The sequence below is a fragment of the Haliotis asinina genome, chromosome 1 (assembly GCF_037392515.1).
Source record: "Haliotis asinina isolate JCU_RB_2024 chromosome 1, JCU_Hal_asi_v2, whole genome shotgun sequence".
NCBI classification, from domain to species: Eukaryota; Metazoa; Mollusca; class Gastropoda; order Lepetellida; family Haliotidae; genus Haliotis; species Haliotis asinina.
The window spans coordinates 56,058,974-56,074,418 of NC_090280.1; the positions used below are offsets into that span (position 1 = coordinate 56,058,974).

The 15,445-nt window shown below is 36.0% G+C and overlaps 1 protein-coding gene across 5 annotated transcripts in view; it reads left to right on the forward strand.

The window, feature by feature from the left end:
* Positions 1-15,445, forward strand: part of LOC137294466 (RILP-like protein 1) — a 36,841-nt gene continuing 21,396 nt past the window's right edge. For all 5 annotated transcript variants that reach the window (XM_067825498.1, XM_067825513.1, XM_067825491.1 and 2 more), the window contains exon 1: positions 1-397. In XM_067825498.1, the coding sequence (XP_067681599.1) occupies positions 104-397 (294 nt within the window). In that variant the 5' untranslated portion in view covers positions 1-103. The remainder of the gene's footprint in view (positions 398-15,445) is intronic.

The following is a 15,445-nucleotide window of genomic DNA, read 5'->3' on the forward strand; positions in this document are numbered from 1 at the left end:
TCGAAGCTCGTGATCTCCTATCAGCCAACATGATAACTGTCAAGACACCGTTTCCTTGTTGAAGTCAAACCTGCCATGGAATTTACTTCCTTCACTAATATCAATGGAGCGCCAATACAGTGATCGTAGTATGTCGAGCGACCCGTCCATATCGGTGACCGATGTGTACGACCAGGCCGCCGGAATCGCTCAAGAATTTGATAAACTCATCACAACCTACGGAAACGATGCTGTGACCGATTTGATGCCAAAAGTGATCAAGGCTTTAGAACAATTAGAGACGCTCGCCAGTCGTTATGAGACGGAGAATGAGGAGATAAACGGACTCCGACTTCTTGTGGATAATCTAAAGGCAGAGAAAGCAGGCAAGGCGCAAGAAAGGGCAAGATTTGAACAGGTAAATATGACTCTATGATCAAAGACATCGCATGACAGATGCCATTGTATTAACGTTGATAGTCATGCACACAGAACCCCTGACATTCTGATATCATAGACTGTCAGATGATCTCAAATCAGATCAGGCGGACTGAATAAGCCAACAAAAGGCTCACACTGAAAATCTTTATGTTAACGGCTGTATGTAGTAAAATTAATATAGTAATTATTATCGTGGTGGATTCTGTTTTCCTTCCAATTGTGTATATTTCCATGTTTTGCAATGTTTTTAGTTATTTGTTTAGATGTACGTTCCCTTAGAATAGTAGAACGCTTGTAGAATCAATGTTATCAATGAAAAATGAAATGAATTTTGTGAAAAACAAAACAAAACAAACAAAATTTAAAAAAACAACAACAAAAAACAAAACAAAACAAAAAATCCCCAAAACAAAACAAAACGATAAAAACCATGATACCCAGATACTTCATATTTTACAAAATAACAGTTCCTGAAGAAAAGGTTGAGAGGATAAATTCCTCAAGAATTCTTGGCCATGTCCTTTAGGTTTTAAATCTGACATATGAACATGATGAAGGTATAAAATGGACAGGAAGTAGTAATACCTTCTAGGTTGTCAAGCCAAACAAAGGTACAGACTGAATATTTTAGTTCAAAATGTGTTATGCAATCAGTACCCAGTTCTTTTCACATTACTGATTATTGTGTAGACAGATTCTTAGCCATGCTCAAAATAATTATTTTTCAGAATGTGATTTTTTCAATAATAATAGATCACCAAGCTTACTTCTTATTTTATTTTCTATTGAAGAACATATTTTTTATTAGATGCAGCCAAATATTTTGGACTGCCATAAGAATCTTTCACACTGTATTTTTAAATAATCTACACATTGTGGAGAGTTATTCCTTTGATTGTATATAAGCTGATTACAGATGCTATAAATTATTTGAATATTGAAAAATATATTTTGTACAAATATTAGTCTTGACATAAATCATTGCACCTGTTCTAGTTTACAATCATTGACTACATCACTACACAAAACAACCCCACCTATTAATACTGATTGGCTCTGCGTATTGACAGATGGTCTCCAGCAAACTCCACAGAAAAATTGGTCAATAGCTACACATTCACAACCTTTGTCTTTGATCACATAGAATCAATAGTCAACTTGCAAAGTTCATTAACATTCGAGATCCATTGCATTATGTATGGCAAATGGGACACTGACAGCTGAGTTTTAGTAGGTGATTGATTACATGCAGTGGCCTTGTTGGATAATGTTCATCAGCCTTTCATATTTTCTCAAATACTTTTGATTGAACATCTGCAAACAATTTATTCTTAGAGTGCTGACTCAAAACATGTTTACGTCTATTAAGAAGCTGCATCTGCATGGAAGCTGAAATCATAAGAGCCAAACCTGTGCACAGTTTTTGTGCATTTTTAGTTGAACCTCATGATGTGACAAGAGATATTACATGTTTATGACATGCATGCTATAGGAGACATGTTCAGTAGCATTGTCAGGATGCAGAAAATACAATTTAATCATGGTAATTCTACATTCTCTGTTGCTCTCTTGTTTGGTGATGACACAGTAGAGTACATGTTGTAGCTAGTGCAAAATCAATTCATGTCTGTTGAGGGCCTCAGTGGTCTAGTGGATAGGGCATGTATATGGTGAACACGCTTATAATGAACTTACAGATATAACAAACTGTTATTTCCTACCACTTGGCATATATTGTAATGGTAAGACATATAATAAACTATGGTAGGTTTACTGTGAACTGAAGTTAGTGATTTTGTTATTGCTGTACTTTACAGTATACTGTGCAGCTGGGCGTGAGAACAGTTTAATCATTGTTAGTGAGGGCCTCCATGTTTGAGTAGATTGAGCATATGTCCAACATGGTCCAAGGGCAGAAGGCTTGTGGTGTCATCTCAAACTGTTTTACCAAAAAAGGAATAGAACTGAAGTCTTTCTGAAGGTGCCATAGAGCACCCGATGGATAATTCAGGTGTGCCTTTCTAAAAATAATATACCTTTTGATGATACAATTATATTTAGAACAACACAACAGTTTTGTCACTTCAATTTATTGTTAATAAATCAGTAAACATGATGTAAATGAGTGAACATGGGAGCTTGATTTCCTCAACATTAAAAGTCATTATCATGACTATAGGTAATTCAGTTTCATTTATCCTGGACCTGCAAACACGAGGAGGTAAACCATAAAACCTTGTTATCATCCAAACTAAGATTTCCTGTTATGGTCACTGGCTTTCAAACTGGCCATGAGTTGCGAGATTCAGAGTGCCACAGTTTGATGCAAAAATAGGTTTAAGATGTTTTAGTGGGTCAAATTTATGGCATTTACCATTGAATAAATCATGGTGTGTTTTTGTAAGTTTACTCATGCTCTCATTGTGTATGGTGGTGATGATTTTGTGGAGTTGCATGTACAGTGTAAATATAAAATCATCCTCATCCCTTGTAGCCATAAATTACGAATGGTCCCTCAGTTTGTAATAGTACGGGCATGCATGTTTTTGTGTGAATGTCACATTATTTCCATTTCAATATTTCACTCAACCTCCGCCCTCTTTCTTCTGTGTAAGGCTGGTCATCAGAACATATCAATGATCCTTCACTAGATATAAGATAATTATTGATACATGTGTGCTTGTGTGTGTGCATGTGTGTATGAGAGAAGTAAATATGGATGAAAAAGCAAAAAAAGGTGTGAAAAATATGTAAATGTATTTCATGCTGCTTGTGGGCCTTAAATATTTACACGTGGCCAACTGACAAGCTGTGTTCAGAACATATGATTTCCCTTTTGCATGTTATATAAAGTGAAATGTGCAAAACTTGAAAAGCATTTTAATGTATGCTGAATATTGTCATGGATTTATTTCTAATGAAGATTGAGCACACAATTTTATAAAGACACTTTTAGAAAAATATCTATGATCTGTTGCTTATGTTTTGCATTTTTTTGTTAAGTAAATTGATCATGGGAATTGAATGATGTCTTTGTATCACTTTGGGCCCCATATGAAGCTGACATGCACTAATATAACTGAAACATCATTCCAAGCAGCATTTACCTGGCTCACCCAGATTCACCTAAAGGTGTTGGTCATGCTTGTGAAGAGTTCATATTGGAACTGGAATCACAAAGTAGGTGGCTGTTCACTCTTTAACTTCTTATCACTTTTTAAGATCCAGTGAGTTGATAAATGCAGAAATTCTGTAAGGATCTTCTTGCTTGCTCATTTAATTATTTGGATCTTATAATTGTTCAAAATTTCGTTCAGTCATAGTGTGTACAGTGTACTTCAGTAGCCAAATTTCCACTTTCTTAACTTTGATATTTGTGTTGGTATGACACTGTGGCAGCAAGAGAAAGGACAATCAGTGGTGTGTGACTGGCATTCACAGTCAGCCATGTTGTTGTCAGATCCAGGCTAGTGCAGATTAGTGCAGCCAACAAATATTGTTGATAAGTTGATTATGCAACATGAGAAGGTGCATGGCCTGGTGACTGACGAGCCAGATAGAAATTATGAAGAAGGTTGAGAAGCCAACAAACTGAAAGGTCCGATTAGAAAGTGATTAAGGTCACAAGTCAAAAGGAACTAAACATGTATCCATGACTTTCACAAGCCCACAATTAAAATTCAATGGGGTACACTTTAGCATTTTAATGTGAGTACAAAACTTGGATGTTTGGTCCAGAAGGTCATCATATCCTTGACAATTTGACAGGCTAGCATGGCAATAGTATCATATTTTGGGACTGATTTGGGTGAAAATTTCAGTCTTATACATATTAAACAGTGTTTACTCAGCTTTTTCAATGACACGTCACATAGAATTGGCAAAACATGATAACAGTCAGATAAGCAAGTGATATTTATTTTTTGTTTTTCTTTTCTTTTCTTTTTACATGTGTGAAATGAAAATATCGATATTGAATTATGTGAATTTATAAACAATTGTGAGCAATTTTTGAGAGCAGTAAGCCAAGTCATCATGAATATTATTTTTCATGTTTGTAATTTTGTTTAAACTTCCCGCCTACCTGACCGTCTGGAACGGTCTATTTCCATCTCTGAGGGTCTAATTTCAAAAGTTACCAGTCCGGTTGTCTGGTGGATATTTTTACCCCTAACTTGCCTAACTGGCTAACAGTATACTTTTCATAATATCAGCAGACAAGTTCAGAAGATATCAAAATCATCACAGAAGATCTGACTTCTTACCAAGGTCCAAAATAGCTTTGAAGCGTGCTGTTGTGTTTCAGCAGCATTTAGTTGCAGATGATGATGAGGTTCCTGCTGCTGAAAAAAATTGTACTGCCGACAAACACAGACAATCACACTGATAGATTTTGTCCGATCTTGATTGTGACTGTGAGGCAGAAAATGAAACAGGTTTATAAACAAGGCCATGTAGGTTACATGCAGTAAGGACAGTATTCAGAAACCTGATTATTTTCATTTTTTATTGTTGAAAGCCAAACAAGCACGTTTGTATCCTGACTGGTAATATTTTCTAGTTACTAGTCTGACTGTCTGGCTTGAAATTTTGGGAGTTATAAACACTGCTTTGATACAAAACTATTGCCAAAAAGTTTCATGATGCCATGCTTATTTTATGATGTGTATGAAACTAATGATATGTACTATGACACAGAGTCAAGATGTAGTGTATGAATGAATATACGTATGTAGTTGCAAATGTTCTACATACTGGTTCTTACTGTTTTCAGTTAGTAAAATATTTTACGAATATTTTTTGTATATGGATGCAACTGAAGTGACCCCAAACTGGGATCCTAGTTTCTTGGTTCTGCAGTTGTACAACTCACCTTGATAACTGTCTGATTAGGGACACATAAAGTATGCAGGAAATTTCAGATGAAAGGTCGTCTTATTTGGTAACCTTTTTTGAACAATTATGGAAAATATTTACTAAGCTCACTGATTAATGACACTGTTCTCCCTTGACCTATGAATTTCTTTTCCTCAAAACAGTCAACAGATTTGTCAACACACTTGATAGCTCTAAACAGTTGTTTACATGGTGATGGTTAAGGTCAGCAGACCTGTTAACATTTTGATACTGGTTGAAAGGACATCCAGGTGAGTATTTAGCAAATAGCTCCCAGGCCTCGTCAGTGGTGACACCACGAGCTACATCCAGCTACTCATCTCGGAGCAGTTTTGTTTTTGTTTAAATATGTTTTGTGTGTGAACTAACCTTGGAATGCATGGTTGCATCAGACCCTGGTGTTCTTAAATGGCCCTGTTGTAATTTGATCTAAGGATCCCTAAGCTTTTACTCTAGTTTATGACCCAAACTCCTTCACTTTCAAAATATATGTAGGTAGAGCTGTAATGAAAATAGGCATTCAAATACAGTCAACTATAGTTCTAATGAACTCAAAGGGACTACTTATTTTAGTTTGTCATTGAATGTACACATTTTGACCATAATAGACTGAAAGTGGCAGTGAAGAAAAAACCCAGATTATTATATCTGGCAGTCTGTTAGTTTTGCTGTGTTTAAAGTCATGGAGCAAAACATTATCGAAAGTTGCGTTTTTCCATTCTTTTTAATTCATGATTATTGGAATATTGCTTAAAGTGGTGTAAATCCTCACTCACTATCTCTCTCTCTCTCTCTCTCTCTCTCTCTCACTCACTCACTCACTCACTCGGCTTCAGCCAAAAATGCTAATCTGTCATGTCATAACACACGTCAGTTTACATGGCAAAGCTGTTTGGAAGTATGGTATCAGTCATAGTAATCTAAGACGAATATAAGTGGATGAAGCATCCCTTTTCTCACTGTACAATACCAACATCTCATGCTCGTAAATTTGCTTCTCTACCCACATTCTGTTTGATAATGGTATTACAAACTACATTAACTTACCTCACACATGAATGTTGCTCTCTGATTGGCTAAGCGCTATTTTATTATTTTCAATGTACCCCGCTTACAGGCGATGTATTATTTTCAGTGTACACCGCTGTGAATTCCGAAGTCTTCAGGTGCTTCATGGTAGTACTTCTTTGCATTGAATAACATTGAATCGTGCTTGAAGCACAGAAATTACCAATTTTGGGGATTGAAAATTGATGAAAGGGAGATAACTCTAAAACTGTTTACCTTGTGTCATTTGCAAAATGGCGATTTGCCTCACATTCAACAGAAGTTCTTCAAACAGCTCAAAATTTAAACTCAGGTGTTCAGTAAGATAAATACGTTGTTCACTGGCCTCTTGGGGTCCATGGGCTCATGAACCCTCGAGATTTGTTTATGTTCCCCAAGTCACATAAACAAACCTCGAGGGTTCATGAGCCCATGGACCCTGAGAGGCCAGTGAACAACTTGTCGTGTCGCTGTTGCTGTAGTAAAGAAATTGTTAATTCATATATGGATCTGGTTGTCCTTCCTTATCCAGCCAACTTCTGAATGCTATTCAAGGAATTTAAGTTCATCATCTTCCTTCCTTTAAAACACTATGTTTGTTTTGGTATTATGTTGATAATTGAGGTAAAGACGTGCTCGGCGTACATGGAAATGTATGTCGTTTGTAAGTAGGGTACATTGAAAATAACAGAAGAGCCCTCAGCCAATAAGACCACGACATTTATGTGTGAGTTAAGATAAAAACATTTAGCAGTCTTTAGTTCAAACTCTTTAATTACAAGGTACCAGTATGTTTTGAGTGAACTGACTGAAGCTTTTACAAATCATTATTTCTGTCATTGTGCTTGTTTTTAACGAATATATAGACATGGTTCCAAACTATGCAAAATCGCAAACACACAAGTTAACATTCTTCAAAAGTAGAAAGTTTAGCATTCTGGATGTGACTTGAATACCGTCATGGAATGGAACACAAAGTCAGTTATAATTATATATTCTACATTTGTAATAGATGTTACGGTTTTTGTTTTCAGATCTTCATTTACAATTTTCTCATTTACTGAAAATGTATGAGATGTATATATATTAATTCTGTCATGGAGAGAAAATACACCAAAATTGAGATGAAGTTATAGTGTGTACTTTGTTAGGCCTAAACTGACTACAGGTTAATCCCCTATTGTCTAAGTCTCCGTCAAAATAGGAACCCCCTGTTCAAACTTTGTATGTAAATCAATTAGTGTGGAAAGAAAAAAAACAAAGTAAAGTTGTTTTATTCCATTGGCCACAAACAAGTGTAATGTTCAAATAGACTCATTAGCAGTCACTATTGACATAAACAAACAATGTATGATGCTTAGATTAAAACCAGTTGAAAATTACAATGTTAAAAATCTCAAATCTCAACATCTTCAAAACCGACAATTTTGTACTCCTTGGTCATGAGAAGTTTGAAATTCCTCTTTAGAATTAAGAAATTGGTTTAAATTTGTGTTTGTTTTTTGGTGTTTTTGTTTATAGTTTTTGAATATGTAAGTTTTTGACTCAGTATCTGTAAACCCCCAAACATAAAGTCTGACAATTAACACTAAACTGACCAACCCAAATGTCTTGATGCTTATTCCAAATACAAGTGATAAACTGAATAAAATGAGCTATGCAGATTTGTTTTTATTTCTATATCAACCAACCCAAGATACTGCTAAACAGAATCCGTAAATTGTATCATAATAGAAGTGTGGCTTAAATTTGCACTTTCCAGACCACTGTAAACATTTCAGGCCAGCTAATGTGGCGTCCTGCTCTAATGCAACAGTGCCATGTGAAGCTTCACAAACAATGTTCATATTTGTTGGGTTAGCTTCCATACAGAAGATTATTGCATCAGTCAGTTTCACAGTGCACCATGATGGTACACCCTACATCAGTTGTTACAGCTCCTGAAATTCCAGTCATTCCTAATTTAAGTATTAAGCCTGAAATGCTGAAAACCTATTGTGTGATGTTTGTCGTTGACAGAGATGGGTGTGTTGTGTAGACAACATGTCAGACACATGGTTGTTGCTCCTTGTTACAGCACGAGGTTCTGAGTCATGGATGACACATTACATGTTGTATTGATCAGCTTCCACTCAGTAGATTGTTTATCAATATCATCCTGTACATGAGTTTTGACGAATCAATATCATTTCTACCTCTACTGATTGTTCATATTAATCACAGCTAACACTTCATCTAGCTGTTCAAATTGAAATCATTGTTCCTGTGTTTGACTGCTGGAAGGGAACATCTGTGAATTGCTAACAGTTATTTGGACATTAATTCATCTCGAATTTCAGTTGGATGGATTTAGAAATTTGAAACAGTGCACTTTACCAGTGTATTTTAGATATTCTGATGTAGCTGAAAAACATGAACTTAACAATGAGTGTGTTTAGTTTTATGCCACACTCATTAATATTTCAGCTATATGATGGCAGTGTGTAGGTAATCAAGTTTGGACCAAACTATCCAGTTATCAAAAGTATGAAGATTGATCTAAGCAGTTGGGACATCATGACATGTGTCAGCCAACCCAAACCTAGAAAGTCATAGGTCTGATATAGCTGAGAAACATGCACTTCAACATAAGCAGTGACAGTTGCAGCCTGAATATGCACTTCTCAAATTTTTATAAGGATAAAATGGTATTTATCATACAACTCATCGTAAGGAAAACAGATTTGTGTGTTGATGAAGCATTTACAAAGATAACAACTTTAGACATCATTCAAAACTTGATAAGGATAACAACTTTATTTCCTGTTGAAATTTGGATAATTTATTTCATGGTCTTCAATATATATATTGTTGGGAGGGAACGAATATTTAAGAAAAAAAATTAACTCAATGTTAAATTGGTAATTTGAATAGTTCTTATAGTGTTTATTTAGAAAAAACTGTAACTTTAACAATACCTGTAAACTTAATGTAGAGTTACATTGGGATTTGGATATATCTGATAGTGGTAACCAGAATACCTGTAACCTTAACAAAGTCATACATTGGGCACAATGTGTGAAGCCTGTTTCAGGTGTCCCCCACCGTGATATTGCTAATATATTGCTAAAAGTGGTGTAAAAGTAAACTCACTCACTGTTATGTTTGGATTGGATATTTCTGATAGTGTTAACCAGAAGACCTGTAACCTTACCATAGTGTTAAACTGGGATTTGGATAGAGCCGAGGCTGTTCAGCTTATGCTCCTAAACATACAGCTGAAGATACCTATGTTAATCCCTGACACATGATAGCTACTGGTGGTACATTGGTTTGTTTGCATACTGCACACAGGTCTCACGGTAATTGAAGTTATGTAATATTAGTCATTGGGCACCAGATAATAGTTAGATGAGTGTCAGGAGTCCCTGATGACAGATAGTAGGGCTTTGTTATGCTGGGGTTGCCTAATGGTTAAAGTGTTTGCTTGTCAAGCTGAAGACCTGAGTTTGATTCCCTACATTGGTGCAGTATGTGAAGCCCTTGTTAATGCAGGATTATTGCTAAAAGTGGCGTAATACTGTACTTACTCTTTATATGCTGAATGCATACCTGGCTAGAGTCTTTTACTTGAAACATGCCTCTGTTCATCCAGCACTGAAGGGATACCCAGTAGGAGACTAAACATTGTAGTATCTTGCATAGCAGTACAGTTTTTATACCCATGTACTTCCTTTGGGTTTTTGAAAAGCAAAATTTGAGTGAACAGGACACAGAATTGAATAGAAACATTCTTCTAAATCCAGACACATTTATTATTATAAATGATTTTGTGAGGTCATTATTCACTCTCCATTAAGATGCTGTTTTTAGCCAAGGTGAGAATCTAGACCTACAGCAACGTATGCTGTTCGTAACTATGAAATGATGAAGTGGATTGAGTGAACCTTGTTTGAAGATCTTCAAGCGTACAAACTGGAATGGATGGAGTGGTGGTGTTCAATATGTGTTCTGTGTTGATGAACATTCTGGGTTTGTGATTTTGTGAAGTGTACTTTGATATATATCAAAGTAGTTACTCTGACATCTAAGGCTTTAAAGTATGTCTTGAAGGGATAGCAGTAGGAGTGAAACTGTACAGTCTTACCTTAGTATTATGGTACAAGACCTTCAGTTTGGTCCGTTTTGGTTTGTTAGATGTGATACGATCATAATGCAGAAAGTTGACAGGAGCCAAACCTAGATTGATTTTGACAAAGTGATATGACTTCTAGACATTTTAGAAAAGTTTTGAAGTGTTGTGAAAAAGTTAATAAAATGACAGTACGAAAGCCAGAAAAACCAAATATTCGGATTGCATTACAGGACACCAAACTGAATCAAAACACCACCATGCAACTGATACTGTTGTGTACCTTTTCACCCCTAGATGCCGGTGAATGAAAATTATGTTAATGTTGAAATGTATACATTCATCAAGGCATTATCTAGTATTGGGGACACTTCTTCATTACTTCCTGGATATTGTCTCAACATGCTCAGAGGCAGACATATGACCTGTAGTCTAGGGTAAGCAACAGTAAAAATTTAAATTTATGAAAATCTAAAATTAATACAAATTGAATTTGAGCAACATGTTATTTTCCCAATGTGCATCTCAAATACACTCGGTTTAGAACTTTATTCAGATTTTATGACAACATGTATGGTGAATCGTGACTGGCTACAAACCAGATATTAGCAAACACTAGCTATCACCAACTCATGTCTGGAGAGAACTGACATGTAAAACCAAATCTTACAACATGATAGAGCCAGAGTAGATGGTTCCTTATGAAATGCTAAACCAAAATGTTTCACAAAGACCATATTACATAATGTCAAGCATTAACATGTGTAGATCGATTCAGCCATTGGTTTGTGCATGATAGCTGGCAGCAAACTCATGGAACAATTTTGTATTTGCTTTAATTAATAAAATAGTTGTATGTGATACCTGTGATACTAGAGGCAATAGAAACTGTAGTCAGGGTAACGGGAGAGGATCAAGTTGCTGATGATAACTGATAAAGTTAGTTGGCGGGAAAGTCTGTCTAACAGACGGACATTTCACATGGACAAAATAAAGGATATTGATTCATATTTTCTGATAGAATATCACAGTGATTGTTACAGTAAAGTTTCCTGATGGAATATATAGAAAGTAACTCTGAAAATATTGGTGATTACTGGTTGGTGGCCAGATAGAGACTTGTAGTCTGACAACTGCTTAATAGGTCCTGCTAGAAAATGTCCCCACGATGGTGAGTCAGGTCAGCTATCATATGCAGAATTAATGAAGACCAGTGGTTATAAGATCAAGGTAATCAGACTACTGGCGAATGTGAATTTTAATTTTTGCCCCATGAAATACTGTTAGAATTTGCTTAGAGCTCACTCAAGCACTCACATTTTCTGATTCTTCGTTCCCTTTTGCAAACAAAGACATAGATTATATTTGAACTGTTAACATAAGAACAGTGGACTTCTTTTGGAGTAGTGTTTGTTATATCTAAATTCATTGACGAACAATTTCCGCTCATAGCGAAGTTGGAAGTGAGTGTGTTTGGTTTTATTCCACTGTTACATTCTGGCAATATAATGGCAGCTGATCCAGTAATGGTCTTTCACACACTCTGCCAAAATGGAAAATCCTGGACCACTGAGTCAATGAGCCAGCACTTCAGATATCAAGCCAGAAATACTCAGTGATGTGGGGGCTTTCTTCTGTCATTCAGATTAATGTATGGATGGATGGCTGTAGAGCACTCTATTGTTTATTGAGGGCAGTGAGGCGCATTGTTGTTACAGTGTTGGCTAGTCAGACTGTAGAACAAGGTTCAAATCTCCAGGTTGACGTCTGCTGGGGACTTGCTCTTAGCATTTTTTTTTCGAGTAGACTTTTGTTTTGTAGGTTCAACAGATATTACTTTGAGGTAATCACATGAAACAGTCAACTTTACACAGCAAATTTTGGCTGATGTCACTTTTCATGTCTTGCTCACTTCAGCTGTGTCATGTGTGCAACAATGCTTTGGCACTGTTATGAGTTTGAACCTTTGAAGATTGTCAGACAGACGTCAGTAGGCAGGTACCACCTGTACCACATGTACCTTCTGAGGTCATGTGATAGGTTTAATATCATGATACTGACTGGTTCCACAATTCACCATAACAATTCAATGCTTTATTGTTTTCAAGGCCATATTACCCATAATACATTGTTACATGTTTTACACATTAATTGCTAACATGCGTATCAAAGATAATCTCCTCTTATGCGAAACACATTATATAGATATTTTAACAACTTAAACAAGTGGTCACAATCAGTAGAAATCAATAATGATTTTAAATTATCAGTATTTTAGCCATGAGTGGAAATGTATGGAACATCCTTACGAAAATCTTTGTACAAAGGACAGTGATATATAATATGACATTCATCTTCGGTAACTTTACAAAGAGAGCACATAAAATCATTATCTTGATCTTAAGCCTTTTCTAATACGTTGTATGCCTAATCGATTAAAACAGCATCTAGATAGGAGAAGCGCTTTTCTATATTTAGTATTTTTAACATTGTATATGTACAATTCTGGAGAAAGTGAATGTTTTATTAAGGAATAAAATTGTAACGACGCTTTATCAGATAGTTCAGAATGCCAATCTTGCCTGGCACAGTCAATCACTCTTTCTTTAAAAGCATTTAAAAACATATCAATATCCCCTACCCCTTGTTGCATCCACACATCGCCAAACCCGTAAGTAAATAATAGTTGCATTATATTAGTTGCCCAATTAGACTGTTTTCTATTGCAGGATTGTTTCATCATAAGGTACGATTGGTGAGGATATCTATATGAATGCATGGAGATTAATTTCAACCACTATTCACCATAATGGAGAGCAAGAAATCATAGAAATGTAATTGTCTTTTGGGAGTTGCTGACGCGTTTCTTGTGCTGCTTCTGTTCATAATTACTAGACTCAGTATGCTTGCAACCATATGTCTCTTGGAGGAATTTTGCAATTTGAGTGAGTGAGTATAGTTTTATGTGACTCTTAGCAATATTCCGCAGCGGGAATCACTGGAAATGGGTTTCACACATTGTACCCATGTGGGGAATCAAACCTGGGTCTTTGATGTGACAAGTGGACGCTTCAACCACTAAGCTATCCCCTGTAACATTTGAAATAAAGACATGAACATAAACTGAATCTGTCCTCTTCTGCCATGCTAACAGGTGGAGCTGTTCAACTTCTACCGCTACGGACGCATTCCATAAAAGCTATTAGGATTCTTAATGAATGCCAGATGAGACTGAAATGGAATAATCGTAAAGCGAATCAACACTTGCAAATCCTGAAGTTGTTACAACATGAGTGGTGTAAGCATCAATCAGCTTCTGGCAGGTCCTCAACGTTATGACAGATGACAGATTGGATTGTCCTGAAGCTTAATCGAAGCAAGTTAACATAACCCATGGACTATTACTCTCCGCAACATACACAACACTTCTCATCAGTTTGACAGTGATTACATGAGTCTGTGGGATTAACTATTAGTAGTACAATTATAGTTGTTGCAATATATCAGCGTGCCATGTAGCTGGAATCAGGCCATGATTTGATAGATAGCTGGTGACTACTGTAATACAAAACACTTGGCTGGTCAATCTTTGAAGTAGCTATGTAGCTGTATAACTGATAACAATCCAAGCGAACTCACTTAATCTATAATGATTGATGAAGTGATCAACAGCATTACAAAAACTGATTTAGCAGATGTGTGTGATTTTGGAAAGCTGAAATATCAGTAATTTTGAAGAAGAGAATGAGAAGTGTGAAACAGTACGCTTTGACCAAGGTCCTGTCCACATTGCAGTATGAGACCTTCAGTTATTTTATTTGTTTGGTGTATGTGAGAACTTACTTCTGGAAAAGTAGCATTCCTCAAGAAAAGAAATGCATAGATTTTGATAAAGTGATTCATTTTCTGGACATTTTAGAAAAGAGTTAATAAATGACGGTGTGAGCACCAAAAATACTAAGTTATTAGATTGCATCACAGGATACCAAGGCAAACTAACCAGTTCTACTGTGGTCCATTTGGCTCAAAAGTGGACTTATGAATTGCATTTTAACTTGAATACTGAAAAACATAAAATCCTCAATCAAACACTGATCATAATCATAGATTCCAACTCTGTTAGGTATTTGCAGAATTTTTGTCCTAAAATTAAAAAAATTGTTTAACCATGAAAAAGTTCTTTAACAAACAATCATTGAAATATTGACACAGTTCACTATATTTTATGAGGGAGGACAAATTGACAGCCAGGTGTGTGAGATGGAATGGAGATGGCTCTGCACAGGTGAATGAATCAACAACTTTGTCGGCACGTGGTTCTCGAACAACTGGCTGTCCCTTTTCTGCACTCCTCTCTTTAACAAACATGGAATTGAGTTAATGTTTTAATGATTGTTTGTTAGAGAACTTTTTTATTTTTGAAAATGTAATTCTGCCAAACCTCACAGAGTTGGTATGATGTTTTGATTACACTTCATTGTGTACTTTATGTTTATTAATTCTCAAGTTATATTGCAATTCATTGGTCTGCTTTTGGACACTGCATTTGCATGTCACGTAAAAGTCTGGTGTAAGTAGGAATATTCCAAACTGTGTATATTAATATTATGAATACCGTGATCCCAGCATTGCTTTGGACCAAAAGACACTTGAACAATCCATCTATCCAAATTTATTAAATTTTCTTGTCTGCAACCAATGAATGATGAGTATCTGCAGTTGTAACTTAATCTGAGACTAGTCAAACTCAAAAGGTCTGGTGTTTGCCCGAAAAGAGCTGTGGACTATCTGGGATTGGGAAAGGCAGGGGCCATTTTGCACATTAGAATGAAAAATGGCCCATTAAAATTTGGAAGTCTACTATTGATACAAGGGCAGCGGCCTATTCAAAATTGTGTAAATGGCTAATAATCCTGAAAATGGCCCGTTGTCAAAGTTCACGTTCCCAGTGACTATTTGACTATTAAATAC